This window comes from Trichosurus vulpecula, chromosome 7, assembly GCF_011100635.1.
Source record: "Trichosurus vulpecula isolate mTriVul1 chromosome 7, mTriVul1.pri, whole genome shotgun sequence".
In the NCBI taxonomy this organism is placed as follows: Eukaryota; Metazoa; Chordata; class Mammalia; order Diprotodontia; family Phalangeridae; genus Trichosurus; species Trichosurus vulpecula.
This window is the reverse complement of record NC_050579.1, coordinates 256,054,399-256,081,753: the sequence shown is the minus strand read 5'-3', so window position 1 is coordinate 256,081,753 and position 27,355 is coordinate 256,054,399. Positions and strand designations below refer to the sequence as shown.

The 27,355-nt window shown below is 40.1% G+C and overlaps 1 protein-coding gene and 1 pseudogene across 4 annotated transcripts; one reads left to right on the top strand and one right to left on the bottom strand.

Moving 5' to 3' along the window:
* Window positions 1-2,499: 2,499 nt before the first annotated feature.
* Window positions 2,500-2,961, bottom strand: LOC118858737 (annotated as a pseudogene).
* A 9,567-nt stretch (window positions 2,962-12,528) lies between these two features.
* Window positions 12,529-27,058, top strand: PGBD2 (piggyBac transposable element derived 2). 4 transcript variants are annotated; one of them, XM_036765989.1, is made up of 4 exons: window positions 12,529-12,737; window positions 16,438-16,499; window positions 23,770-23,839; window positions 24,968-27,058. In XM_036765989.1, exons 3-4 carry the CDS (start codon window positions 23,823-23,825, stop codon window positions 26,724-26,726), a joined length of 1,776 nt encoding a protein of 591 aa, XP_036621884.1. In that variant the 5' UTR covers window positions 12,529-12,737; window positions 16,438-16,499; window positions 23,770-23,822; the 3' UTR covers window positions 26,727-27,058. The 4 variants fall into 4 exon arrangements, with proteins under 4 accessions (XP_036621884.1, XP_036621886.1, XP_036621885.1 ...); XM_036765991.1 differs by having other exon boundaries at window positions 12,555-12,737; window positions 24,973-27,058; XM_036765990.1 differs by lacking the exon at window positions 16,438-16,499 and having other exon boundaries at window positions 12,555-12,737.
* Window positions 27,059-27,355: the final 297 nt, after the last annotated feature.

Below are 27,355 nucleotides of genomic sequence, written 5' to 3'. Positions count from 1 at the left end.
CCTTTTAAAGTTCAAGCTTCTGTATGATTTTGGAAGCTTGATTTTCTTTCCTTTTTTCTTTTCTTAATTGCCCTTGGGTTGGGGAAGACTTTTAAAGGCACCAAAACAGGCACTTTCTAAGTTCTAGGGAAGCAGTCATCTCTAATAAGCTTTGTAAAATGTTCTTCATAGAATCTGCATAACCGTATTTGAGAAAAATTATGATTTCTGCTTGTTAGTTTGGGACAGTATTAGATCTCTTCTGCATGGACTTTTCTGAGATTCTTCAATACAAGGTACTGGGGGAGTCATTTAAAAAGGACAATGCTTAAGCCTCCCCAGGACTCCAGAGAACCATTCCGGTTTAGGTATATGGGGGAATTCAAAATACACCCCAACTGATTTGCTGAGGACAGCAAATTTTTTTAATTTCTGAAAACATTAATGTTTTATTAGTTGTAATTAAACCACTCCCCCTGCAAGTTACATTTCTTGTACTACATTAAATCAGTTTTATAACCAATCCCTAGTTAAGTCCAAACATCAAAAACAATAAACATCCAATCAAAAAGTAATGGCTGACACTTAACAAAATGCTAATCAGCAGTAAAATACAAAAGGTTTCAGAGTTCACAAATGTTATAACAGCAAGATAAATGATACAAGTAGAGAGCTATTTTAAAGTTATTCCAACAATAAATATGGGTGCATGTTGTACTTTATAATTGTTTGCTTTGAATCTTTGTAAAATCACTGACATCACTAGACAATAAATTATGGGGTTGCTGATTAAATGGCACTTAAATATTAAAACCTGGAAAATAAAAGCAATAATCCCATGAACTGCTTTGTTTCCATCAAAATAAGTCCTTTACAAAGTAATCTAAAACACTTAATTTAAGTGAGTCATCCACTCATCCTCCATTGGTTTTTCCATTAAAAAAACAAAAAAACAACAACAGTTTTCTTCAAGGGATATCATTGTTTATAAGCCTGAACTTTATTTTTCTTTTAACATTCTTATAATGTCTACCAAACATTTTGATCTTTAAGGCACTACACAATGAAGTTCCCTATAAAACAAACAGAAATGATTTAGGGATGGCTAAGATCTCTTCTAAATCCTCTTTTCTATCTTGGTTTATAAAGTAGAGGTGATCTATTCGATTTTCCTAAAAATCCAATGTTTGCAATAGCATTTCTTTAAAAAAAAAAGAACTGGTCAAAAATTCAGGTGTTTATTTAAAAAGAGGAAAAATACATGAGATTAAAACGGGAAGATTTAAAGAAAATTTTAACCTATAAACCTTCTAAATCCTTTTGCAAGTTACAAGTATTAGTAAGACTGGCATTAACACTGTAATTACAGCAGAGCTTACACAAGCTTTACATAATTTACATTTAAAATAAGTTAAATAACTTTTAGAAACATATTCTCTGATTTAATTGGCCCTTAAATGTTTTCCCTCTGGGAAACAGTTGAACTTTGGCTTTTTCTATCTGACTGGTTAATTCTGACTATCCCCCACCCCCACTTTAATGAGTTACTTTAAAAACTGGGGTTGTTGCAATATTTAAAGTTTTGTTTTTCTGAAGTGGAATCCAATAACCTTTGCATATCTATTTTTGTTCAGAGTTAATGTAGCAGAGAGAAAGGACTAAATACAACACTATGCATAAAGATCATAAATTGGAAAGATTATGAACAGAAAGAAATCAAAGTTTAAGGAGTAAAAGGTTTAAATAATTTTTAATACAAATAACATCACCTATAATAAAATGACAGAAAACACATGAAAAATTGAAAGCTATAGTTCTGAACTATTTTTTAAAATTAAAAAATCCTTAGAATTCAGGGATTGAAAATAAATTTAAAATGGAAAACAGTGCAATAATATGACCCTAATAAGAAACTCCTTTTTAGTAAATAATCCCAAATAAAATGAAGTTTCACAAAATCTCATCTTTAACAAACAAGATATATTACACTACACCTATCAAATACAAATACTACCATTTTTCCTTTCAGGGCACTAGACTGCTAAAGCTTCACACAATGCACATTTTACTTCTCCATGGCATCTAGGTCTAGCAGAATTAGCTGGAAATCAGAAGTATTATAGAGAATCTGTGGCCACTAGAATGATCTCTGTTCTCATCTGCAAATAGAGCTAAGCCTGTCAGTTTTTACTTATATGCGTATATTTCCATCATAAAAAACGTAAAGATGCTCTCTGCTTTTATGCTCTCTGCTTTTACTGTAGTGTGTTTCACGAAGCTTCTGTATAGTTCGACATATTAAAAAAATCTTGATTTTTAAACGAACCTTTTTGGTATTGCTGCATGATGGGTTTAATATCGCATTAATTTAATCATGAAATGGCAACTAACGTTGTATTGTATAAACTAATTCACAGCTATTGGGAAAATTCTTAAGCTAACCAAATACAAGGCTGCAGCAATGATAAAGAGTAGTGGAATACAAGCTAAAAATGAACAAGGAAGTAAAAAGGCTTTTGATCAGTGGCCATTCATTATTTTGCTTTCTGGCATATGGAAGAAATTATCTTCTTTGAGTTTCAAACGTTCTGGTAAATCAGTTGTCTCTTAGCTTCTTCAGTATCATCTTGAATTGCTGAAATAACGGCATCAAGTGAACTAAAGTTTTTCTCTGGTCTGACGTAGCCAGTAATGACTATCCTAAGGATTTCCCCATAAAAGTCCTCTTTGAAGGTACGTATAACGTCAGTTTCCACAGGTTTTTTAGTGTTCTTGTAGTATAGGTTCCATCCTACGCTTAACACCATCTTATGGACAGCTCCATTTCCAACAGAGACCCAACCGTAGTAAATTCCAGTAGATAAGTCACTTGGAAGATTATCTACTACTAGGAAAGTTAGCTGTGGGGATGCCCAGCTGCTTGGAGACCCGTCCGGAGCCCCTCACCACTTCACCCCGGCAGAAATAGGGCAGGTGCTTCATCGCGTGCTTGCTCCGGGTGAAGAATCCGAGGGAGCCGCCGTCGAACTCAGGGCAACGGTTCCCCCCCCCCCGCCCCGGCCAGCCGAGAGTAGGGGCAGGGGGGAAAGTAGAGAAGGAGGGAGGGAGATTCTGAAGGGCGCCCGCTAACGACGGGAGACCCGGCCAACGGCCCCGGCCGGAACGCTGTAGGCTAAGGGCGCGGGACAGAAACTTCGCAGCCGCTGACCCAACAGAAGCCGGAGTGGACAGCAAATTTTTAACAGAGGAAAGAGTGTAACGGAAGATTAGCCAATGAGTGCTGAGTCTTTGGAACTTGCTTGGATTGGCCTTTCTTGATGAATTACAGAACCTGTGCTACCAATAAAAAAAGGGGGGGGGGGACTTTTAAAGCTAGCTTTGGCTATGATTACTCAGGGTTTGAGACGATGAAAAATCTTCTGGTTGGCTGAGAAGCCAGAAGGAACCGATGACTCAGGAGAAGCTGAGGCAGAACTGAACGTGCAGACAAAAAGTTCAAGTGGAAAATCCCCCAGTGTCTACCCCGGTGTGAGGGCAAGCTAGGTGGGGTCTTTGTGGTTTTTCTTTTGGGGCTAAGTTTCCCAGGCTTATGCTAAATTAAAAACATCTGAGGGATTAATCTCCTTTGAACCCTGCTAATCCACAGTTGTAACACATTAGGTGCTGAGGCACAAGGGCTTTCACGTCTTTGGGCGCTAAGTCAATTAGGTGGGCAGTTTGGCATTATGCATGTGGGCTCTCTGCACTGAGCCACTCAGATAACACATGTGGGCTACACACATGGGCTCTCATGCCTTTGCACATGTGAGCTCTAGACAATCAGATGCCAAGTAGAACTGTATAGACAGCATTGAGAAAATGAGAACAGAAGCAGAAGAAAATGAGCATGACAAAGAAAATGAACGTAAAGAGAGAAAATGAAGATGAAGAAAATGAGCATTGAGCATTGGGACAATGAGCACTGAGCTCTGAGTGCTGAGCATGAATAGAAAACAAGCATGATGAGGTTTAGTGAGACTGGGATAGTTGTCCTTGCTTCCCAGTCATTGTGCTATTTTTGGTAGCTAAAGCTCCTACAGAGATAACAAAGGAGCCAGAGAAGTTTCTTTTGAAAGCCAAGGCTATGGCTGGAGAGGAAGAGCTTAAGTGGAGCTAGCACCCCGCCGCCCCCCACCCCAGAACAAGAATGGAGAGCTACCTGCTTCAGGATCCAGGCAGGACTGGGGAATGGTGGGCCCACAGACCTGCAGCAGCAGGGCTCCAAATTAAATTTTACCCCTGGTCAAGATGAAAACTTTGTCACCCAGCCACCCCTCAGGATTTAGAAGGATGGCAGGGAGCTGAAGCAGTATTGGGACTTGGACTCTTTGGCTCATTTGAGCATATATGCACCTGAGAGTGCCAGGTGGGAGCCTGCAACAGCAGTGTGGAAGAAAGGACACACCCCCAAGATTGGACACTTTGGATTGAGGGGATTGTAACCTACTGTGACCTAGAGGTGGAGTGTGTTATGTTTTCTGATACCTCTGGGGATGTGCTAAGGGAACACCCTGTCCTGGGATCCCCTGATTGTATAAACAAGTGTTTTGGGACAGTATATTACATACACCAAATGATATGTTTTGTTTAAGGCCATGTGGCCACCTTGGTAATAAGTTATGTTGTTATGAATTGTGAATGCTTTAGTTTATTGAATAAGGTTTAGTTTTGAGTAAATGGAGTGCTTATTATACTGTACAATTCAGACATATATATATATATATATATGTATGTATGTATGTATATATGTTCACAGCAGCAGCCCTCAAATGTGCTGTGTTGATTGACCCGGTGACCTTCAAGTAAGTGGGGAGGAGCCTGTTAACAATCTGGCTAGCAGCTGTTGTGGGGGTGAAAGACCAACACAAGCCCAACAACAAGAATGCCACCAGCACGCTGCAAAAGCCCAGGTTCTTTTGATCTGCTTTACTAAGGAAAGAAACGTTAAGGGGTTAACAAGGTTACTTTAATTCAGCATACAAATACCATTCACTTAGTTCAGGGGAAAAATCCAGCACGCTGAACTTCAGAGCAAAATACAAACAAATTACAAACAGACCAAATACAATTCATAGTTACCAAGAAAACCAAGTCCGGACATTGGGGCAAGCTAGAGGGCTCTTAACTACAGCTGCCCAGAGTCTCCACATCAGCGTACCATCAAGAGTGAGAGCCCTGCGAGTGAGAGCTCTTGCCTTCTCCTTTTATACAGTTTCAGATGTTATCAACTGTCATCTGAGCGACCAGAACTTAGGCTCCTATGATTGGCTCTTGAGTTAGCACCTCCCCTTAGTACCCTGGGAGCTTCACACCCACATAGGCTTAGCACCTAGTAATTAGGGGTTTGGGAGCAAAGATCTAATCAGGCCTGCCTTATTTAGCCCCAGCTGGGGCTCCACCTTAGTTACCAATTCACACCCACATAAGTTTAGCACCTAATAGGTTTGGGCCTGGGGCTTAGCGCCTAGTAAGAAATGAAATGAAATACACTGAATTAATCAAAGAAAACAAAAGCCAAACTCTTCAAGGGCACTTGGTTCAACTGAGTGCTAAGAGCCCATCTTGTTTGCCAACACAAGGCCCTAGTGTTCCGGAAGCTCTGTAGAGACAAGGCTTTCCTTCCAAGAAGAAGCTTAATTTTCTTTCCTTTTTCCCCCCCCTCTATTGCCTTTGAATTGGCAAAGGCCTTTGCAAGCACCAAGACAGGTGTTTTGAAAAATTAGGGATTTTTTTGTCGTGTATTTGGGAATAAATGTAATCCCCAGGCCTATCAACTATGATGATCCTGTATCCTTGTAACAGGGTGTTAATTTTCCAGTTGTTTGTGGCTGCAGATCAACAGACTTTTTCTGAGAACCTCTAGTACAAGGGACTGGGGAAGGCACTGGAAAAGGACAATACTTGAACCTGCTAAAGTCATTAGAGAGCTATACAGTATTTGGAAATACAGACTTGTCAAAAGCACCATAATTGATTGGCTGAACACTGCATATATTTAACAGGGGAAGGTTGGAGCATATAAGGGCTTTTCTATACTCCAATCTCAGTTAATACAATATAATCAGTGTAAGGACTTGATGAGGTTTTAAGTATAGTAGCACAATGGCTCATTCACTGAGATCCCATTACTAGATATGGACCTCTTCAGATCAAGAAGACAATACAGCTTGTTGGTTAAGCTAACAAACTAAACACCTCTGGAAGCTTTGAATAGCTGGAATTTAGCATAAATCGGTCTGTCAGTGAATCAGTTGATTGGTGAAAGACTCTAGGCTTGGGAGTACTTTGAAAAGGCAGACCCTCACCCCGGTGTTAGACGGCAATAAGGAATGGGGTTGGTGGTAAGCCCAGAGGGAGTGTTCTATTCTGTCTCCTCTCCCCTCCCTCCCTCCACCATGTCATAGGAGATATTGGGCCAACACATCCCACTGGGAGCAGAGAAAAGACATACAGAGGGAGAAAGCATCTTAAAAGAGCATGATCCTTTGCCTCAGAGTAGAATGTTGACTATGGACCTAAGAAAAAAACTTACAGTAACTATGAGTTTTGAATTTACCCTTTGGCTACATGTGTGTTCTATGTGGTTAGACCATTCTTCGTGGATCTTAAGGGGTTCCCTGAACTTGTCTTTTTGAGTTACCATATTTTCCAGAAACACCGGACCCAGAGCGTGCAGGAGGCTCTGAATGTGTCAAGATCAAAGTCTCCCTGTCCTCTCCCTTGGGGGCATAATTTGTTGTTTGCATCCCAAACTGGACTCCCCGTGTGTCCTTGGGAGTCAAAACAGGTGCCAGTCTGCTCTCGGCTAAGCTAGGATGTGTGTAGATAAGCAGATCATCCTATCTTTACAGCCTAGCAGTTCGCAATGGAAAACAAAGTGGTTTTTGCCATCCCCTTATTTGTCCCCTTCAGGAGGGTTTTTGTCTTTTCCCTACTTTTACTGCACCTTTCCCCTTCCCATGCCATGCTCCTTTACTTGGAAATTTCTAGTATCTCTTCCTTCTTTTGTCCTGCTGTTATAAAAATGCAAACTTCTGTATGGACTGTGGACTCTTTGAGTTCCACATACATGTTCCATTTCTCTTATGATAAACCTAGTCTTCATATAAGTTTCACGAAGTTGTGATTGCCATGGACCTGTGTGTACTTGTAGAAGAGCATGTCCTAGACCCCCTTTTTTTGGAGAGGGAGAGAGATATTTTGTATCAACTGTTCCTAATATATATCAGTAAATAACGTTTTCTAAAAGCTAAGATTTGATTTTTTAATTCAAATTTTACTTTATTTTTAGATTTACATTCTCTTCCTCCCACCCCCATCCCCACTTCCCCATCAAGAAGTCAAGAAAAATAAAACCGTGTTACAAACATGTGTAGTCAAGCAAAACAAATCCCCACATTAGCCATGTCCAGAAAGAAACAACTCAATTTATATTCTAAGTCCATTATTTCTCTGTCAGGAGGTAGGTAGTGTGTTTCATCTCAAGTCCTCTGGAATTGTGGTTGGTCACCGTATTGATCAGAGTTCCTAAGTCTTTCAAAGTTATTTGTCCGTATAATATTCCTGTTAATATACAAATTGTCTTCCTGGTTCTGCTCATTCCACTCTGTATCATTTCCATTTGATTTATTTTAAACACTGGACCAAGTGTGGCTTTCAGCTAAACTCTGGAAGAAGGAATTGCTTTTGGGGGAAAAGACGGCCTCAGTTTTGCCTTTATGCTAGGTCTCCTTTCCTCTGTCCGAATAATAACAAACTCCTTTTGGCTGGAAGAGGGCCTTGAAAACTTCAAAAGATCCAGGGAATTGTGAATTTCCCATGTTAACATCAGTGTTCCAGTGGCATCTCCAGATTAGCTGAAGGCAGCGATGGCATTGGGAACTAAGGACAGGCTAGACAAAAATTTTCAATTCCACAAAGGAACCTGGCAAAGAAACTACATCGAACCAAGGGGAACTTCTTGAGTATTCCACAGACAGAAACAAAAGACAGCCAACAACCAGGAGCTGTAAAGTATTCCTCTACCATCTGTGCTCTCTAAGCTTTTACCCACGTTGCCTTGGACTTTGTATGTAGTTGTGGGGAAGGGTATTATTGACATTTGGAGGAATGCTCTGTACGAAATGTTCTTGCTGTAGCACCCCTTTCTAAAAGCTACTTAAGGCTGGCCGCCTAATGATTCTCAACTGTTGATCTTACAGAGAAGCATTCTAGAGGGGGCTTGAATTGATATTAAATTTTATATCAAGCATTAGATATTCACACCTGACTCCCTTAGGGATACCCCCTAGGACCCTAATAGGGAGATAGAGCCTTATCCTGGGACTCAAGACTCATCTGTAAGAATGGGAGTTAGGATAAGGATGCCTCAATCCTAAAGTCAGAGTCAGGAGTGGAACTTGAGAGTCTGGGCAAAAAAGAGGCTAAGTCACTTTCCCTAAGTATCTCTGCCCACATTAGGTGTAGTCAAAGACAGGTTTTACACAAAATTTATACAACATAAATGCAAAATAATTTGGTATGGCAGTAGAGTGGAGAAAAGCCTTAACAACTGGAAAGAATGAGGAATGTATCATGTGGGAGGTGGTTCTTGATAAGCCATGAGGGGAGCTATGGATTCCAAGACACGGGCAAAGAGTGAGAGCATTCCACAAATAGAGGACAATCTGTGCCAAGGCATGGAAACAGATGGAATGCTGAGTAGGGGGAAAAACAAGTAGGCCAAGTTGGTTGGAACATAGAATATATAAAGAAGAATAATATTTACTAACAAAAAAGGTAGACTGGAACAAGACTGTGAAGGGCTTTAAATGTCCAGAGGATTTTGTGTTTAATTCTAAAGGCAAAAGGGAGGCACTGAGCTTACTGAGGAGGGGAGAGTCATCATCAGAATACCAATTTGGCAACTATATAGAAGACAGATTGAAGAGGGATGAGACTAGAGGCAGGTAGACTAATTTGGAGGCTATTTGTCCAGGCAAAAGAGCGGTGATCACATGAACAGACAAAAGGGTATGGATACTACAGCTACTGTGGAAGACTTGGTAACTTACTGGATATGGGAGATGAGGGAGGTTAAAAATTTGAGTGATTCAGAGAAAGGTGACATCCTTGATAGAAACCGGGAGGTTAGGAAGACAGGTTTTAATGAAAAATAATGAGTTCCAGTATGGACATGTTGAGTTTAAGAAAATAAAAGAACATCTAGTAGAAATGTCTAGCAGTCAGTTTGTGATATAAGACTGGAGGTCAGGGGAGTGATGATGAGTATATTTGTAAACTTTGTTATTTGCATGGAGATGATAAATTAACCCATAAGAAATGATGAAATTATAGAAAGATAACAGAGTCCTGGGGTATATTAACAGAGGACGGGATGTGGATAATGATAAGGAAAGATGACAACTTGTCTTATATTTCACTGAAAAAATTGAGAGCATTCACTGAGAGCTTCTCTCCTCTTCTTCACTTCACATCACTCAGGTGCCTTCTCCTACTATCTAGCCTTTTAATCTTATTTTACATGAAGAGGGGGACCTTCTCCTGCCAAATTGCTGTACGTGTACAAGTGATGCTGTTCCATTCTGTCTCCAGCAAACTGTCCCTTCCATCGTCCCTATTTTCTTACTTATCTTCAGTTTCTCCCTGCCTACTGGCTGCTTCTCTTCTACCTACAAACATGCCCAAGTCTCTCTCATCCTCAAAAAACCCTCACTTAATCTCTAATAGAGATTATCTATTATCTAATAGAGATAATCCTCTTATCTTTCCTCCCTTTTTTGTCAAAACTCCTTCGGAAGGTCATCTACAATCAGTGCTTCTAATTTCTATCATTTCCTTCTCTTCTTACCTTTTACATTCTGGTTTTAAGTCTCATCCTCCAATGCAACTGCTCTCTCTGAAGTTACTAATGATCTGATTGTCAAATCCAATGGCCTTTTCTCAATCCTTATCCTTCTGACCTCTCTGCATCCTCTGACACTGCCAGTCACCACCTTCTCTTTTACACTATTTTTTTCCTCTAGGTTTTCATGACACTACTCTCTCCTGCTTCTCCTCAGTCTCTGACCACCCCTCAGTCTCTTTTGCTGGATTTTGGTCCAGGTCACACTTGCTGACTCTGGGTATCTCCCAAGGCTCTGTCCTGGGTTTCCTTTTCTTTTCTTTCTATACTGTTTCACTTGGCGATCTCATCAATTCCCATAGGTCCAACTGTCATGCCTAGGCAGATGACACTCAGACCTATTTCTTTTTCTGTCATCCGGTCTCACATTTCAAACTGGATGTCTCACAGACATCTTAACTCATCTCTCTCTCCAAATCTTCCCCTCTTCCTAACTTCCCTATTACTATTGAGGATATGACCATCCTCCCTATCATCCAGGCTGGCAACCTAGGTCTCATCCCTGACTTCTCACTCTCTAACCCCTCTCTTCTGCCCATCCAAATCAGTCTTCAAATCCCATTGTTTTTAATTTTCGTATCTCTTGTATGTCCCCTTCTCCCCTCATCACCTCTTTCTGGTCTCCCTCTCCTTGCTCTAGTCTACTCAGCTGTTAAATTGATCTTCCTAAAATACAAGTCTGACTACATCAACTTTTCTCCCCTCACTCCACTCCATTCAGTAAACTCCAGAGGCTTCCAGGTACTCTGGGATCTAGTGACAAGGGCCTCCTTGTGGTTCCTCAAACACTCCATTCCATCTCTAGCCTCTGGGCATTTTCACTGGTTGTCTTCAGTGCCTGGATTTCTCTTTCCTCATCTCTGCCTCCAGCCCTCCCAGGCTTTCTTCAAGTCTCAGCTAAAGGCCCACCTTTTACAAGAAACCTTTCAGTCATTCTTAATCTTAGTGCCTTCCTTCTGAGATTATCTCTAATTTTTCTTGTGTATATCTGCTTTCCACATAGATGCTTACATGTTGTCTCCTGTATTAGATTTTGAGTTCCTTGAGAACAGGGTCCTTTTTTTTTTGGCTCTCTTTATATCCCCCAAATTTAGTACAGTATCTGGCATTCAGTGGCACTTTATAAATGCTTGTTGAATTTGACTTTAGAATGGGTGTAATTGAATCTTCCTTTCCATCTCCTTACCTCTTAATATAGTCCCCATTCTTTCATATAGATACTCTTTTCTCCTTTCTCTTTGATTGCATTCCTTCTTGCCCTATCACTTCACTTGCCATACAAAAAAAAAGGTTATTTTTGTTTGTCACTGTTTTACTTTGACATATATTTGACTAAATTTCTTTTTTCCCTATTCTTTGTTTTGCTTAAGAACGTGTGGGTTGGAATTTTCCTATTTCTCTTTAAAAAAGAAAACAAGACCAAAGGAAACCTGGCTAAGTTACTTATATCAATCTTTGGACTAGTCAGTTAATAGGGATTTGTTAAACAATGCGCTAGGCACTATGCTAAGTGCAGGGGATACAAAGAAAGGCAAAAGCAAGGTCCCCGCCTTCAAGGAGCTCACCAGAGGATTCCCAAGGTTCCTTCAGATTGCAAACTCTATAATCCTACTCATCTATATTCAAACTGAGTGACCACAGAAGAAGAAACTGAGGCTTAGACTGGGGAGCTGACTGAATATGTAAAGTAGCTGTATTTATAACTCAGGACTCCTGGGGTAAGTGATCTTTTCAATACATTGATATGAACAATTCATCCTATGGGCTAGCCTCCCTAGAAAAAAAGAGAACTAGAATTGTTGGTTTAGAGAGCCTAGATTCAATAAGTCCCGCTATGGTGGGACCATAAGCCAATTTCTTTGGGCTTCAGCTTCATCAACTGTAAAATGAGATTAGATAAGACAATGGATGGGATAATGGGACACACAAAACATGCTACAAAGCAAAGAAACCCTACACCAGAAATGATGGGGAGAGACTGAAAACAATAACCTTGCCAGGGTCATTATAACACATAAAGAATAATGCTTTAGGGTTTGCAGAATTTTACACCCTTCTCATTTGATGCTCACAACAAACCTGTGAAGGAGGCTAAGATCATCACCCCCATTGTACAAAGATGAAAACTGTGGCTGCCAAAAGTTAAACGGTCTAACCACGGTCACACATCTATTCAAGCATCGGGTGCAGAACTTGAACTCGGATCTTAAGAACTTGGAAGTCCGGCACTCTAGGCCCTCCGCCATCCCCGGCCTCCTAGCCCTGAAAAAAGGGGAAGGTGAGACGCTGGCCGCCGCTCCAGGTGGGACGCTGCTCCCGGCTCAGATACACGGAGTGGCGGCAGAAACGCGTCAAGTAGCAACCCCCTGCCGCAGAGCGGAGGAAGCACAACCCGCCTGCGTTCTTGAAGTCGTGGGGAGAAATCCACCTGCTTCTGCAAGGTCGGGATGACGTAGCCTGGAAACGCCTCACGAACGAGGCGGCGGCTTCCGCTTTCGCCCCCCGTAACTCGCTCAGGCCGGCGGTGCCCCAAGCCTCCCGCAGCAGCTACTTAGGGAGCCTTCCCGGAAACCATGCCAAGCAGCCCGGAAGGGGCGGGGCCTCCCGGAGAAACGCGCTCTAACAGCTTTTGTGCCGGAGGTTGCGCATACGAGACGGCGGGTTTGCGCAGGTCCGGGCTCCCGCATTGCTGGTCCCCGCTGCGGGCTGTCTGAGCTGGGCTCTGCCCAGACTGTACTGAGCGGCGTAGAGGTAATGCTTGGGGCTGGTGGCCGGGGGAGAGCCCGCTTTCCTCCCTCGTCCCTTTCCCCCGCAGGTAGGCGTCATTTATGGTCCGTTATTCCGTTTCTTTACTAAGATATTGGTTCAGTTCATCCTGACGACACCCCGTCCTCGCACTTAACGAAGCTTTGGGATCCCCCTTTTGGTGGTGGGGGGGGGGTGGAGGTCCCAGCCAGGTTTTCGTCACGATGACGTCGTGTTGTCACCACTACCGGCCCCCTAGGACAGGGAGACTCCAGTCCCTACCGCTGAGGGGTCTGCCATCTGCGCCAGGACTTCCCGAGAGGAATATGCTTGGCCCCTGTCCCTGCCCCGCCCCCCCCCCCCCAACTGGGTTTGCATCGTGCTCGAGGCCGGCCTCGAATTTAGAGTCCCGGACGCACGCGCTTCCCACCTTCCCCGGCTCTGCTCGGTCTCTGCCCCCGAGGGAGGGAGGAGGCCGAGGGGCGGAGAAAGGAGGGCTGCGGAAAGAGCGCGCCCGCCCAGGAAGTCCTTGCCGGTGGTCCTCCCCGAGCACTCCTGGGCCGGATTTGTCCTTGCCCCTGCGAATCGCTTTAAAAGGTGGAGTCGGTGCTGGTGGGAATGGCTGTGACTTGATTTAAGATCGGAAGCGCTCGAGTTTTATGTGGGTGAATTCGGGCAGTGGTTGCCCCCAGATTTAGCACTCGTGGTTTGATCTGTGCCTCTCAGGGTTTTTTATGCATGTTGCCGTAGGCTTCAATTTTTGAAAATTTATTATTTTTATACTTTCAATTAAAAAATAATCAGCCCCTCCTGCTTTCGCTCCTTGAGCAAATTGAAAAACAAAACCAAGCCTGGAAAACAGGCTTGTCCCTCGGTATTAGAGCTGCTTAGTCGGCAAAACCAATACCCATACCGGCCACATCCAGAAATGTATTTCTGTATTTTAAGTCATTTATCTTTCTCCGTCAGGAGGTGAGTGGTGTTTTTCATCTTCATTCTTTTGGGCTTAAGGCTCACCATAACATTGATCAGACTTTTGTCAAGTCTTTCAAATTTTTCCTGTATAATATTGTGTGTTTTATAAATTATTCTTCTAGTTCCGCTCATTTCGCTCCCCTTCAGCTCATGTGCCCTTATAGGGTCTTTCTCGGTATGGTATAATGGAAGCAGTATCGGTTTTGGAGGACTGGGATTGGAAACCCAGCTCTGCGTTTACTTCCTCGGTTGACTTTGGACAAGTTCCTTAACCACTCTCAACCGCATTTCCTCATCGTTAGAATTAAATAAGTGGCCGAACAGCGTTATCAATAAGGTCCCTTTCAGTTTTTGATTGCATGATCCTTTAAGTTTAAATTCCTAACAGTTTACTGTAAAACATCTCCACTGAACAGTCAAAATCTATTTTGTTATGTTGCCACCTGCCTTTCATATAGTTTAAGCTTAATTTTGTTTCTTTATTGGTTAGAAAAAGGCTTTTATTTTGTGTATCTTTTTCCACATAGAAGAAGATTGATAAAATCCGTGGTAGAATTATGAGAAATGTGTGTGTTTGTAGGTTAATATGGATGATGTAAAAAAAATTAATAATTGTTAAAACTAGATAGTGATGCCACCCATTTGGGTTGTACTTCACTCCTTATATATACTTCTTATTAATGACACATTCCCAGTGTGTCGGTGTTTGGGGTCTCGAGCACCGCTAGAAACACATGGTTTCCTACCATCATCATTTTTTCTTTAACCTTGTCATTTTCTCATTTTTAAATGACATTCATTAAGCATTTACACTGTGCTAGAAATACAGTAATGAAATATTGAGATTATAAACCTCTTATCTTCAAGGAGCTTATCTCTAGAGCAAAGGAGAAAAGACTGGTACATAATTTAAATACCAATTTAATGATGGAGAGGCAGCATGGTATAGTGAATAGTGACTGTGGGAGTGAAAAAGAGCATGTTTGAGAGACACAGTGGAGGTATTCTCAACAGGACTTGGTGATTTGTATTTGGAGATGAAAAAAAGGGAGAGGCAGCTTTGACAGGTTTTGAAATTGGAAAAACAGCAGAAATTGAGAATTTAGAAAGAGGGACCTTTTTTTTTGTATTGGGGAGGACAGGAGATGAGTTCACTTTTGGAAATTTTGAATTCTCTTTGGAATGTAGCAGTCCTCCTCCATCACATGATCAGGAAGAGGTGAGTGCTATTACCACTGAGGAGAGAGGAATTGCTCAGACTGCCATCTTGAGTCCACTGCAAATTCATCATACATGAGTCTTAACACTACATGGCAAAAGTTTTATTCTTTACCACCTGTTTCTCTTGAGCTCCCCAAAGTCTTTGTTCCAGACCAACTCTGGCCTTTTTCTTTGAGCCATACTTCTGAGGTTCTCAGGAGATCACCCTGCCCCATTGAAAACTTCACCATCTGTTGTGAACTCAGTCATATTTTCGTATAATCCTCATCTCCAAACCCAGTCTCTGATGAATGGCTGATTCTCCTTTGGCAAGGCTGTGTGCTCATGATGGTGTCCCCTTTCTAGAAGCTTGCCTCATGTATCATTCCTTTTCCTTGTCTCCTTTTTAACCTTGCCCTATCTACTGGTTTCTCTGCTGCCTACAGATAAAAGAACCTTCACCTGTCATCCTGTTAAGCGATTGTTCTGCATTTCTTCTCACTTTCACAATACTTAAAAAGACTCATCTGTGTGTGCTTCCTTATACTTGCTTACTATCCACTTCTTGCAAGTGTTAAGCAATTGTAACATTTGTTGTATACCAATAAACATTTATTTTACTCTGTCCCCATTGATTTGGTTATCAGTGTACTTACTTCTCTGTCTCCTTTTATAGATATTCATCTATTTCCTACTGGCTAAATGTGGGACTGTGTCCTAAACAGTCTACTTAATTCACCCAAATTTCTCATTTAATTCCAATCCCATATTAGTCACTGCTGACTGGATATCTCCATGTGGATATTTTGTCAACATCACAGATTCAATATATTCAGACTGAAATTAATCATTTTTATTCCTAAATCCAGGCTTGGAGTCATTCTCAGTTCTTCAGAATCTCTTAATTTTCATATCTAATCGTATGCTGAATCTTGGTAGTTCAATCTCTATGTCTGTTGTGTTCATTATCATTTCTTCATTCACCACACTAGCAACCTTAGTTCAGGTCCTCATCTCTTGCCTAGAGTTTTGTAATAGCCTCCTGATTAGGTCTCCTTTCACTCTTCTCTCCAGTCCATCCTCCACGAAGCTGTCAAGCTTTATCAGTTCTCCACAGGCTTGCTTTCACCTACATTGACAGCATTATTTTACACCATTCCTCTTTCTTGTTTGTAGCCAAACTGACTGAGATTCTGAACTCAGCATTGCATCTCCCAGCTCTGCCTTTGCACAAATTCCCCATCTTCATCCATCAGAATCTTTACATTCCTTGAAGATTCAGTTCAGATATGACTTCATCATGAAGCCTTCTATGAGTTCCTTCTGCTTCTTTCCCAAGGACCTAGTGTTTTTCCTTTCAGATTACCTTTGGTTATATTTATGTGTGTACTTATTGTATCCCCTTGTGGAATAATAATTCACATTTGTATGGTGTTTTAAGGTTGATAAAATACTTTTCTTTTTTTAGGTGAGTTAGCAGAGGCTCAGTTAAAGGACTTGCTAATGTAATGTTATACAGTCAGAAAGTATTAGTATTAGAGCTGGGATTTGAATACAGATATTCTGACTCTAAACCTTATGCTTTTTTTTACTAGGATAATAGATATGGAGCTAGAATGGACTTTGGAAGTCTTTTCTTACAACCTTCTCCACAAAGGTAAGCTCCTTAAGGACATGGACTACGGGTTTTTTAAAAAATACATTCTAAGCTCCTAATACAGTGCCTTGTACGTAAGTATTTAATAATTATTTTGAGTTGAACAGTGTAAAATGAAGGTGTTGGACAATATGATTGCTGAAGTACCTTGAGCTCTGAAACCTATGAAACAGTTTGAAGATGCTGTTGATGTCAAGATATCCAGGCTTAAATGCATAGCAGGCATTTGGTAATATAGAACTGGAGACTTAAGAAGAGATTTGAACTGAGGATATAAATTTGGGAGTCTTCTGCATAGAGGTTATCCATGAGAATGAATGACATCCCCAAGGGAGACTGTACCAGGAAAAGCAGAGAAGGACAGAGCCTTCTGGTAATCCTCTTGAAATGACACAAGGAAGATCAGCCAGAGGAAGAATAGTTTAAGAAATAGAATAACCAGGAGAATATTGTTTCAGAATCCTTGGGGAGCAAAAGTATCTCAGAGAAATGTGTGATCACTTATCTCCATGGTATATAGAAGGTGTCAGGATTTTTGAAGACTGAGAAAGGACTTGCATCAGGCATTTTAGCAAGTCAGAGAAAGCAGTGTGGATGGGAGCCAATTTGCAAGGAGTTTTGATGATGGAGAGAAAATATAGATTGTTTTTAGACTTTTCTAGAAGATTGGCAGTAAAAGGATGGAACAAATAATGATAATAGCTGAACATTTGTATAGTACATAGGATTACAAATTGTTTTCTTCAAAACAGTCATGTGAGACAGCTGATACTTGTATGGTGCATTAAAGTTTACTAAGAGCTTTACATACATTATCTCATTTGAGCTCCACAACAACCCTGTGACATAGCTACTTTGAGTATTATAGTTAGGCTGTAGTAGCCTAGAGAAGCTCCCTACTCAGTTATTCATCCCTATGATCATTAGGGATTACTAAAAAAGTTGTCTAAATCATGGTATGAGCCATTGCTTTGTCTGTGATTAGGAGCAGAGGAGTCAGTTATTATCTAATTGTAACTAATTCTAAGGTAGTTTTTTTTAGCAGAATGTGGGAATGTTTAGCAGGGTATACGATTCAAGTGATAATGAATTCATATCGATTCTGACTCTAGCTCTATGATTCTATGTCTCCATTAGAATGTAAGTTCCTTAATGGCAGGGACTGTCTTTTAATTGTATTTGTATGCCTTGTATTTAGCCTAGGACTTGGCATATGGTTATTGCTTAATAAACGCTTGTTACTTGCCTGCCTACCGTCCTGTCCTAGGTTCTAAAAGTAATTTTCTTCTGCTTGTAAGAGAGGAGGAAATACTTCTGTTTTTGTATTTGTTTTATTGATTTGTTACTGAGATGTTCAGTGGGGGCCTTTCACCACCACTTATTCCCACTTCATCTTTTGTTGCTTTCTCTTAGCTAAAGTTAAGGCATTGAGGTTGTGTTTGTATCTGTGGAGATAATTCCGTAGGTGCCCTTTTGCACTTGCATAAATATTTGGTAATATATTCAGCTTACTTCTTCCTCTACAGCTCTGGAAGGCACAATTCCCTCTGAACCATATGTTAGAGAGAAAATTTTTCTACCTTCTCGTCATGGAGGGCTTCAATTTAAATCAGAGAATTGGGTGTATTGAATTATACTCTTCTCTGCATATTTTCTGCTCTTCCTTTAAACTTTAAGTTACCTGAGGGCAAGGACTTTGTTTCCTCTGTTAGACTGAGGGGCTCCCTCATTAGAATTGGAATTCTTTATGCATTGGTAATGTAGTTCCCCAATAGATTAGAAGCTAGTTCTTCCAGACGAAGAACCTAGTCTTTTTCATCCTCTGTGTTTTCCCATGGTGTCCAGTATTGGGGTCTGCATGTGGGAAGTGGTCAGTCATTGTCGAATGGTATAGAGGAAACTAGGTACCTAGTCCATCAGTTACCAAATATTATTAATTCTACTTCCGCAACATCTTTCATATACATTTCTTCTTTCTATTTACATGACCATCATGGTTGTATAGTTTCCTGTGTAGTTTTTCTACATTTAAGAAAATTAACAAAAGTATGTTGGAACTAAGAAATTGCTTCTCTTTTACAATGAAATGGCAGTGGTAAGAATACAGACCTGGGTGTTCTAGCCCTGGCCTTTTGTTAATTAGCTGTGTGACCTTAAGCAAGCTATATAAACTCCTTGGACTTCAGTGTCCTTATCATCAAAATGAATTGGGGTATGTGAAGTGATTTCTAAAGGCCCTTTTTACGAGAGTTGACATTCTAATCTTGATAACTGTCGTTAGAAGCAGTAGCAGCCGGCTGTATGAGTTTATCTGGTTTTCATAAAATTATAGAATGAGACTTAATGATCCTATTCTTTATCTGGGCCATCCCAGACTGAAGTACAGACTTCTAAAGTATCTAAATTCTTTACTATTAGTTTTTCTATCTTCGTCAGTGAGGCTACCATCTCTCCTTGGCTCCAAAGAAGTTCTGGCAGTTAGGTAAGGCGGGGGGAGGGGGGAGAGGTAGGAGGAGGGAGGAACCAAAGGTAGGAAGAGCAATATGCAAGAGGAAGTCAGTTTTTAAAAATTTATAGTTTTTGAGAAATAGGGACTTTTGGTAGTAAAAGTTTCATGGACTGGTTCAAGTTTGTAGCTCTGACTGGTGGTTGGAAACATTGATAGGGGTCAGATAGCTAGTTAGTGGCTCCTTGAGGACAGGGACCATCTTTTGCTTCTTTTTGTATCCCCAGTGCTTAGCACAGTGCCTGGCACATAGTAGGCACTTTTAATAAATGTTTATTGAATTGAAAAGTACTTTGTAGAACTCATCTCCTAATTCAGTGCCATTTTCCACTGAACTTTGTCCCTGGGTTATATTCCACTATATCAGGGGGTTCTTAACATGGAGTCTACAGATTTCCCTCTCTCCTCCCCCTGCTTTAGCACCTAATAGATTTCAGGGATCCATGAATTTGATTGGGAAAGATTTTACATCTTATTTTTACTAACCTCTAACTGAAATTTATCATTTCCTTTGATTATTTAAAAACATTATTCTGAAAAGTCTTTGACATTATTCTACCAAAGGGGTCCATCACACACAAAAAAGATTGAACTAAATCCAATAACTTTTCCATCAAGTTATAGTGCTACACTTTTCCTTCAATCAGTAAGCTTTTATTAAGTGCCTACTGTGTGTCAAGCACTGTGCAGGCCACTGGGAATACAAATGCAAAGAATAAAAGAATCCTTACTCTCAAGGTGCTTACATTCTGTCATAGGAGATATATGTTTATGTATGTGCACATATGTGTGTATACACATATGTACATATATGCACATAATAGAATTAATGTGTACAGAATAAATACAAAATAAATACAAGGTAGTTAGGCAAAGAGGGCACAAGCAGTTGAAGGTTCAGGAAAGGTTTCATATTAAAAGTGATGATTTCACTGTGAAAGTCAGTGAGCAGAAGGTGAGGGGGAAGGACATTCCAGGAGGTAGGAAAGATCTGTGACTTCAAAGGCAAACAGAAAGAAGATGGACTGCCCTGTGAGGAACAGAAAAGACTGTTGGATTGGACTAGAGAGTGTGGGAAAGAGAATAATGTATGATTGGGGCCAAGTTATGAAAGGGTTTAAAACATGAAGCTTTTATATTTGATCTGAAAGGTGAAAGGTAAGGGAGTCACTGGAGTTTATTGAGTAAGGGAGGGATATGGTCAGATATGTACTTAAGGAAAGTAACTTTAACAACAGTATGAGGATGAATTGGAATGTTGAGAGACCTGAAGCAGGGAGAGCATTAGGTGGTGAGAGATAAGGGCTTGAGCTAAAGTAGTAGGTATGAACAAAGAGAAGCAGTTGTATCAGAGAGCAGTCGAATTAGAGACAAAGATTTGCCAACTAATCGCATGTGTGGGAAAACTAAGGTTATTATTTTGGGTGACTGGAAGAAGGGTGGTGCTTTCTGCTGAATGGGGAGATTTGTAAGGGGGATTTGAGGGGGAAGATAATTCTCTTGGACATGTTGAGTTTGAGGTGTCTCTGGGACATCCAGTTTGAAATGTGAGGTAGCTGTTGATGTGGACTGAAGTTCAGGGAGACGCTTGGACTGGGCATAGAGATCTGTGAGTCCTTTGCATAGAGATACTAATTAAACCAATGGGAGCTAATAACTCAAGACAGGAAGTGTAGAGAGAAGGGAGAAGGGTGAGGAACACCAACAGAGAGCATAATATGAGTGAGTAACCTGCAAAGAGATTGAAAAGCTGCCAGTGAGACAGGTAGCAGGAGAACTTTGATAGAGTAGTCTCAGGAAAACCGAGAAAAGAAAACTTTTTTCTGGATATTTATCCAGGAGGAGAGGATGGTCAGCAGGATTAGATGTAGCTTAGATGTTAAAAAGATTGAAAACTAAGAAAAGACTAACAAGTTTGTCAATTACAAGATTGTTGATAACTTTGGAGAGAGCAGATTTAGTTGATTGATGAAATCAGAAGCCAAATTGGAAAGGGTAGAGGAGTGGGAGAATGAGAATTGGAGGCAGTGAGTGTAGATAGTTTTTTTCTAGAAAAAGGAAGGAGAGAAATAGAAATCTAGAAAGGGAGGAGAAATATAGAAATGTGGTTAGAGGGGACAGTGAGAATTTTTTAAGGAGACTGTACATATTTGAAAGTAGCAGTAATAATAATGATAATAGTTAGCATTTATAGGACACCTGGGTGGTACAGTGGATTGGGCTTAGAACCAGAAGGACTCACCTTTTTGATTTCAGATCTAGGCTCAGACACTTACTGTGTGACCCTAGACAAGTCATTTAACCCTGGTTGCCTCAGTTCCTCATCTGTAAAATGAGCTAGAGAAGATACTCCAGTATCTTTGTCAAGAAAACCCCAAAATGGGGTCACAAAGAGTTGGACACGACTGAACAACAACATGTAGCACCTACTGTGTGCCAGGCACTGTGCTAAGCGCTATATAAATGTTATTTCATTGGATCCTTCACAACAGCCCTGGGAGGTAAGTACTAGTAGCATTTCCATTTTACAGTGGAGGAAACTGAGGCAAACATTAAACGGCTCAGAAGGGAAGGAACTAATAGGAAAAGTTGAAAGTTAAAAGAACAAGATGAGGGATGACTGAAGTTGAAGTCTGCTGGGAAAAAACAGGAAGCAATGAACTAAAGGTAAAGGACCACTTAATTATCAGAGACTGGAGGAAAGTGGAGAGGAGAGAGATGATATGAGAGGGTTTTGAGGTGAAGAAAAGAAAATATTCACCTTTATTGAGGTCCTCAACTGATAGGGTGGTGGTCGGGGAAGGTGTAGGAAGTTTGAAGAGAGAAGAATTTTGGGATAGCTTCTTTGGGAATTGAGATTGGGAATCGGTTAGGGAAACAAAAAATTATTGCCTTGCTTCAACCTTAACCAGCAAGCCCCAGGGCTTCATCTCATAATTTCTTGCTGCTGTTACCCCTTACCACAAATTGGGTTCTTTGATCCAGCTTTGCTTTTGTGGAGGGATGCTCATAACCCTGATCCCTGAAATTAGCTGCTTTTTTTAAAAGGGTTTGCTACTAATAGGAAAATACATGGCACCCCAAGAAGTCTTGGTGTACTTTTAAATGATTAAAGCTTAAGTAGCAAAAAACTGGTTCTTTTTTTTTTTGAAAGCTACTAAATTTTTTTTTTTCGAAAAGCTAAGACTATTGGGACTTCCTCTCTATTGAAATTAAATTGATAAAGAGAAAAGTTACATGGCAATATACATTTTAACAATTAAGCTTTGTCTTTGATGTAGTACTTGAACTAAATATGTCTTACTTTTCTCCTCTTACCTAGCTCAACCTTTTCTAGATGTCCTCAGTCACCTAGCTCTGTCAAATCTGGGTTGGATGGAGGATCAGTCTATATTGTCTAGTTGAGTTGAATTTATATTGCCAAGTACATTGGTATTCTTAGACTCCACTTCATATTCTTGCCTCTGAGGGTGGAAACTGGCTTTCCCAAAGAGTTCTACCTTGGACTGTTGACCATTCTACAAAGATCTTTCCGGAACCTTCTTTACCTGTCATATTGGCAAATATGGACACACATAAAACTGTCTTAATTGCCAACTTCTTGGATGTAGCTGTCTTACTGATCTAGCCTCCAATAATTCCTTCTTTAGACTTAGTGCTTGTTTTCACTTTTATGAGCTCTGAGATGCAGGCTCATTAAAGAAGATTATAAATATTGACTTAATTTTTGCTTTTGACTATTTATAGGCTGTCACATAAAGGAGGGAGTAAGTAAGCAAGCTTGTTGTATTCCGTTGAGTGGGGTTCATACCAATTGAGGGAAGTCATAAAGAAACATCACAACTAAAAAAAAAGAAACATTACAACTGATTTTTAAATAACTTTCCAAGAGCTTAAGCTATCCAAAATTGGAACTTGAAGTACTTAACTCCTTAGTACTAGAAGTACTCCAGCAGAGGCTGGATGACCATCTGTCAGTAGATTGCTGAATTAGGTAGAAATTTGGATTAGATGACCTCTGAGGTTCCTATGAAAAAAATCATAGATCATAGATTTAGAGCTAAAAGGAACCTTGGAGAGCATCTAGGCCAGCTCTGTCATAGGATCATAGATCTAGAACTAGGAGAGACCTCAGAGGCCTCTCATTTTACACATGAAGAAATCAAGGCCCAGATAGGTAAAGTGATTTGGGTAGTAAATTTCAGAGACAAAATTCTAACCCAGAGCCTCTGCTTCCTATTTGGGTATTATTTTCCACTTCATATACCATAGTGTTTCCAAGATTCTATTTCCTGTTAGTTGCCTCCATTGCCTCCTAGAGTTCTTGATAACTGTTAGTCAGTTTTTGCTCATTCCTCTTAATTTTGGTTATTTTTTTTCCCCTCAATCATTTCCTGACTATGACACTTGAGGAATGTATTTTTAATACCTGCTTGAAAATAAAATACCTTTTTAAACAGTAGTAGTATTTCCAAGACTATTTCAGCATATTTCTGTTAAAAGACCACTTCTTTTGTTTCCTAATAACTTACAAAAATTTGTGAAACAGATTTATTTTCCTTAGTACAATGCTTTGCATGTGGTAGGTCCTTAATAAATATTGTTGAATATTGGGTGAATGGAAGAAGTCATTTGATGAAAGAAGACTTCGAATCAGAAACTTTTGTTTCTAGGCTTAAATTGTCTAAAGTTTTGTGTTTATCTTTTAGGAAAGTGTTTGAATTAAGATTCAGTTCTCAAAAACACTATTTTTTATTGTTGTAGAGAGAAACTTGGACTCTTGAATGTGAAGAAAGATCTGTTTTCCCCAGCTCATCATGGCATCAACTTCAAGGTAGGAATTACCATTTTGTACAGTATATTCTGACAATATTTACTCTCAATTTAAGTAATAGAGAGGCAGTGTGGTGTCATGGATAGCGAGCTGACTTTGGAGTCAAGAGTTTTGTGTACAAGTTTAGTTTCTGACATGTACTGGTTGTGTGACTATAGACAAGTCAATTACTTAATTTCTTAATTCCCTGGGCAACTTTCTAAGACACTGATGAAATCACAGGGCCAGAACAAAAAATTTATTATTGAGAATAAGAGTCAGCATCTTAAAGTGCTGCTGGTACAACTAAGCAATGCCCAGGAATCAGAGAAATGGGAAGAAAGGAAGATAAAGGTAAAGGAAACAGTAAAGAGAGATGAAAAAGGATAGAAACAGAGAGAGTGTATATTATAGGGAATGGTTGAGTGCCACCAATGGGTATGTTACCCACTCTGTATCTAAAAAGATGATGTATACTTTTTGGGGGGTGTTCCTGGAAAAACTGCCTAGTGTTTCCAAGGACTTGCGTAAGTCATGCTTGTTTTCCTAATGATAGGATTTGGAAATTAATGCTTGAGGGTTGGTTTGTGAATTCTGTGGACTTGAAGCAGCCAGTGTGGTATGGTGGAACAGGCATTGAATTGGGAATTAATAGACCTGTATCCTAGGACTGATTGTGCCACTCATTAGTTGTATGACCTTGGATAAGTTATTTAACCCACCCAGGCATTAGTTTTCTCATGTGAAAAAAGAAAGGTGGGAACTCAGTGTTCACTGAGGTAGCATCTTAGTCTAAAATTTGGCAAAATCTGCAGTTATTCATCATTTGCTTCTGTTTTCCTGTTGCTGTGTGCCTGGGTAAAAATTTGGAAATATTCTTTTCTTCCTATGTAGTATCACCTTTAAAAATAATAAGCAACTAAAAAAAAGAAAGGGGGCAGCTAGGTGGTGCAGTGAAGTCAGGAGGCCCTGAGTTCAAATCCGGCCTCAGACACTTGACACACTCACTAGCTGTGTGACCTTGGGCAAGTCACTTAACCCCAATTGCCCTGCCCTCCCCCCTCCAAAAAATAATAATAATAGGCAACTAAAGATGATCTAATCCAGAGTATTCTCCCTCCCAGTAATGTCTGTGTTCTGTACTTTTAGAGGAGATGCATCTGGAAAATTGTTTAGCCCTAAGATGAGATCTGCTAAGCTGCTTGAAGTTCTGAATTCTCTGGAAGATGAATCCACCAAAGAGAAAGAAATTATATTCATCTCACCACCTGATAATGCCACAGGAGACTTCACTGATGAGGACTCAGGGGATGAAGATGGACATAAAGGAGGGAACTTGCCTGGAAGCATGCTGCATGCTGCTGTGGTATCAGATAGCTCTGATACTGGGGAAGACAATGACGAACTTGAACTACAACCATCAACAAAGAGGCAGAAGAAAATTGCTGAACCAAGGAGGGTTTGGACTAAAAGAGATATTAGACCTGACTTTGTAAGTTGGTCTGCATCAGATCCTCATATTGAGTATCTTAAGAGCCAGGAATTGAGCCCAGTTGGACTCTTCGAATTGTTTTTTGATGAAGGAACAATTAATTTCATTGTCAATGAAACCAATCGTTATGCTTGGCAGAAAAATGTCAACCTGGGTCTTACAGCCCAGGAATTAAAGTGCATTTTGGGTATACTGATTTTGAGTGGTTATATTTCTTATCCAAGAAGGAGAATGTTTTGGGAAACATCTCCTGATTCACATCATCACCTTGTTGCTGATGCAATTAGAAGGGACAGGTTTGAATTAATATTTTCATACTTACACTTTGCTGATAACAGTGAACTTGATGAGAGTGATAGATTTGCAAAGGTAAGGCCTCTCATAATTTTGATGAATCAGAATTTCCAAAAGCATGCTCCCCTAGAGGAATACTATAGTTTTGGTGAATCCATGTGTGAATATTTTGGACGTCGTGGATCTAAGCAGTTGCACAAGGGAAAACCCATTCGATTTGGTTATAAGATTTGGTGTGGAACAACTAGCAGAGGGTACCTAGTCTGGTTTGAGCCCTCTCAGGGAACATTATTCACAAAGCCAGAAAAGGATATAGATTTAGGAGGAAGTATGGTGATAAAATTTGTAGATGCACTTCAGGCACGAGGCTCTCTGCCATACCATATTTTTTTTGACAAAGTTTTTACAAGTGTCAAATTGATGTCCATTTTGAGGGAAAGGGGAGTGAAGGCCACAGGAACTGTCCATGAATACATGACTGAGAGGTGCCCACTCAAAGATCCCAAAGACTTTAAAAAAATGAAAAAAGGCTCATTTGATTACAAAGTGGATGAAAGTGAGGAAATCATTGTGTGTCGTTGGCATGATAGCAGTGTTATTGATGTATGTTCCAATGCAGTTGGAATAGAACCTGTAAGACTAACAAATCGTTATTCAAGTGCATCCAAAACTAGGACTCAGGTACATCAGCCGTCATTGGTAAGGTTGTACAATGAGAAGATGGGAGGGGTTGCCAGAATGGACCAAAATATCTCCAAGTATAAGGTGAAAATTAGAGGAATGAAATGGTACTCTAGCTTTATAGGTTACATTATTGACGCAGCTCTAAACAACGCATGGCAGCTTCACAGAATCTGTAGTGAAGAGACGCAGGTAGACCTTTTGGCTTTCAGAAGATATGTTGCTTGTGTCTATTTGGAAAGCAATGCTGACACATCATCCCAAGGAAGAAGGAGCAGACGTTTAGAAACAGAGAGCAGATTTGACATGATTGGTCATTGGATCATTCACCAAGATAAGCGAACCCGATGTGCCCTTTGCCATTCTCAGACAAACACCAGATGTGAAAAATGCCAGAAAGGTGTTCATGCAAAATGTTTCAGAGAATACCATATAAAATAACCACTTGAGGACATGCATCAAAAAGAAAAAAAAAACAATGGTTTGCAGTCCATTAGAGTGTAACATTTTAAAGTTTACTCATTATATATCCAAAGGTTTATTTCAATTAATATGTAATAATATTCAATTATGTATAGTAGTTAGAGCAGCATTTCTGTTCTTGTGTATTGAAAAATGTTTTTGGACTTGACTTTCTAATAGTTTGTTTTTGCATTATTTGTTCCCTCCCCTTCATTTCATCATTCGCTTTTTTCCCAAATAAAATCCCATTTTTGGTGTCTTGTGCCTAAATATAGTAAAAACAAAAAAAATAAAGAGTCGATGTTTAGTTATTTGAAATGCTTGGTTATATGCTGTTGAACCATTGTTATTTCTATGCCCTTCCATCCTCTTTGTTTTTATTTATTTTTTTAAATATGGTTGGGTATGAGTGAGGAGAGTATATAGGCAATAACTAGAAATCAGTGATCAATCAAGACGCATTAGAAGTTAGAATATGCTGTGCACTATTTTAGGCACAGGTAAAAAAATTTTAAAAAAATAATATAATCACTACCCTTATATTCTAATGAGGGAAGACACATAAAAGGAAGGCAACAAGCATTTATCAAGTACCTACTGTTTGTGAG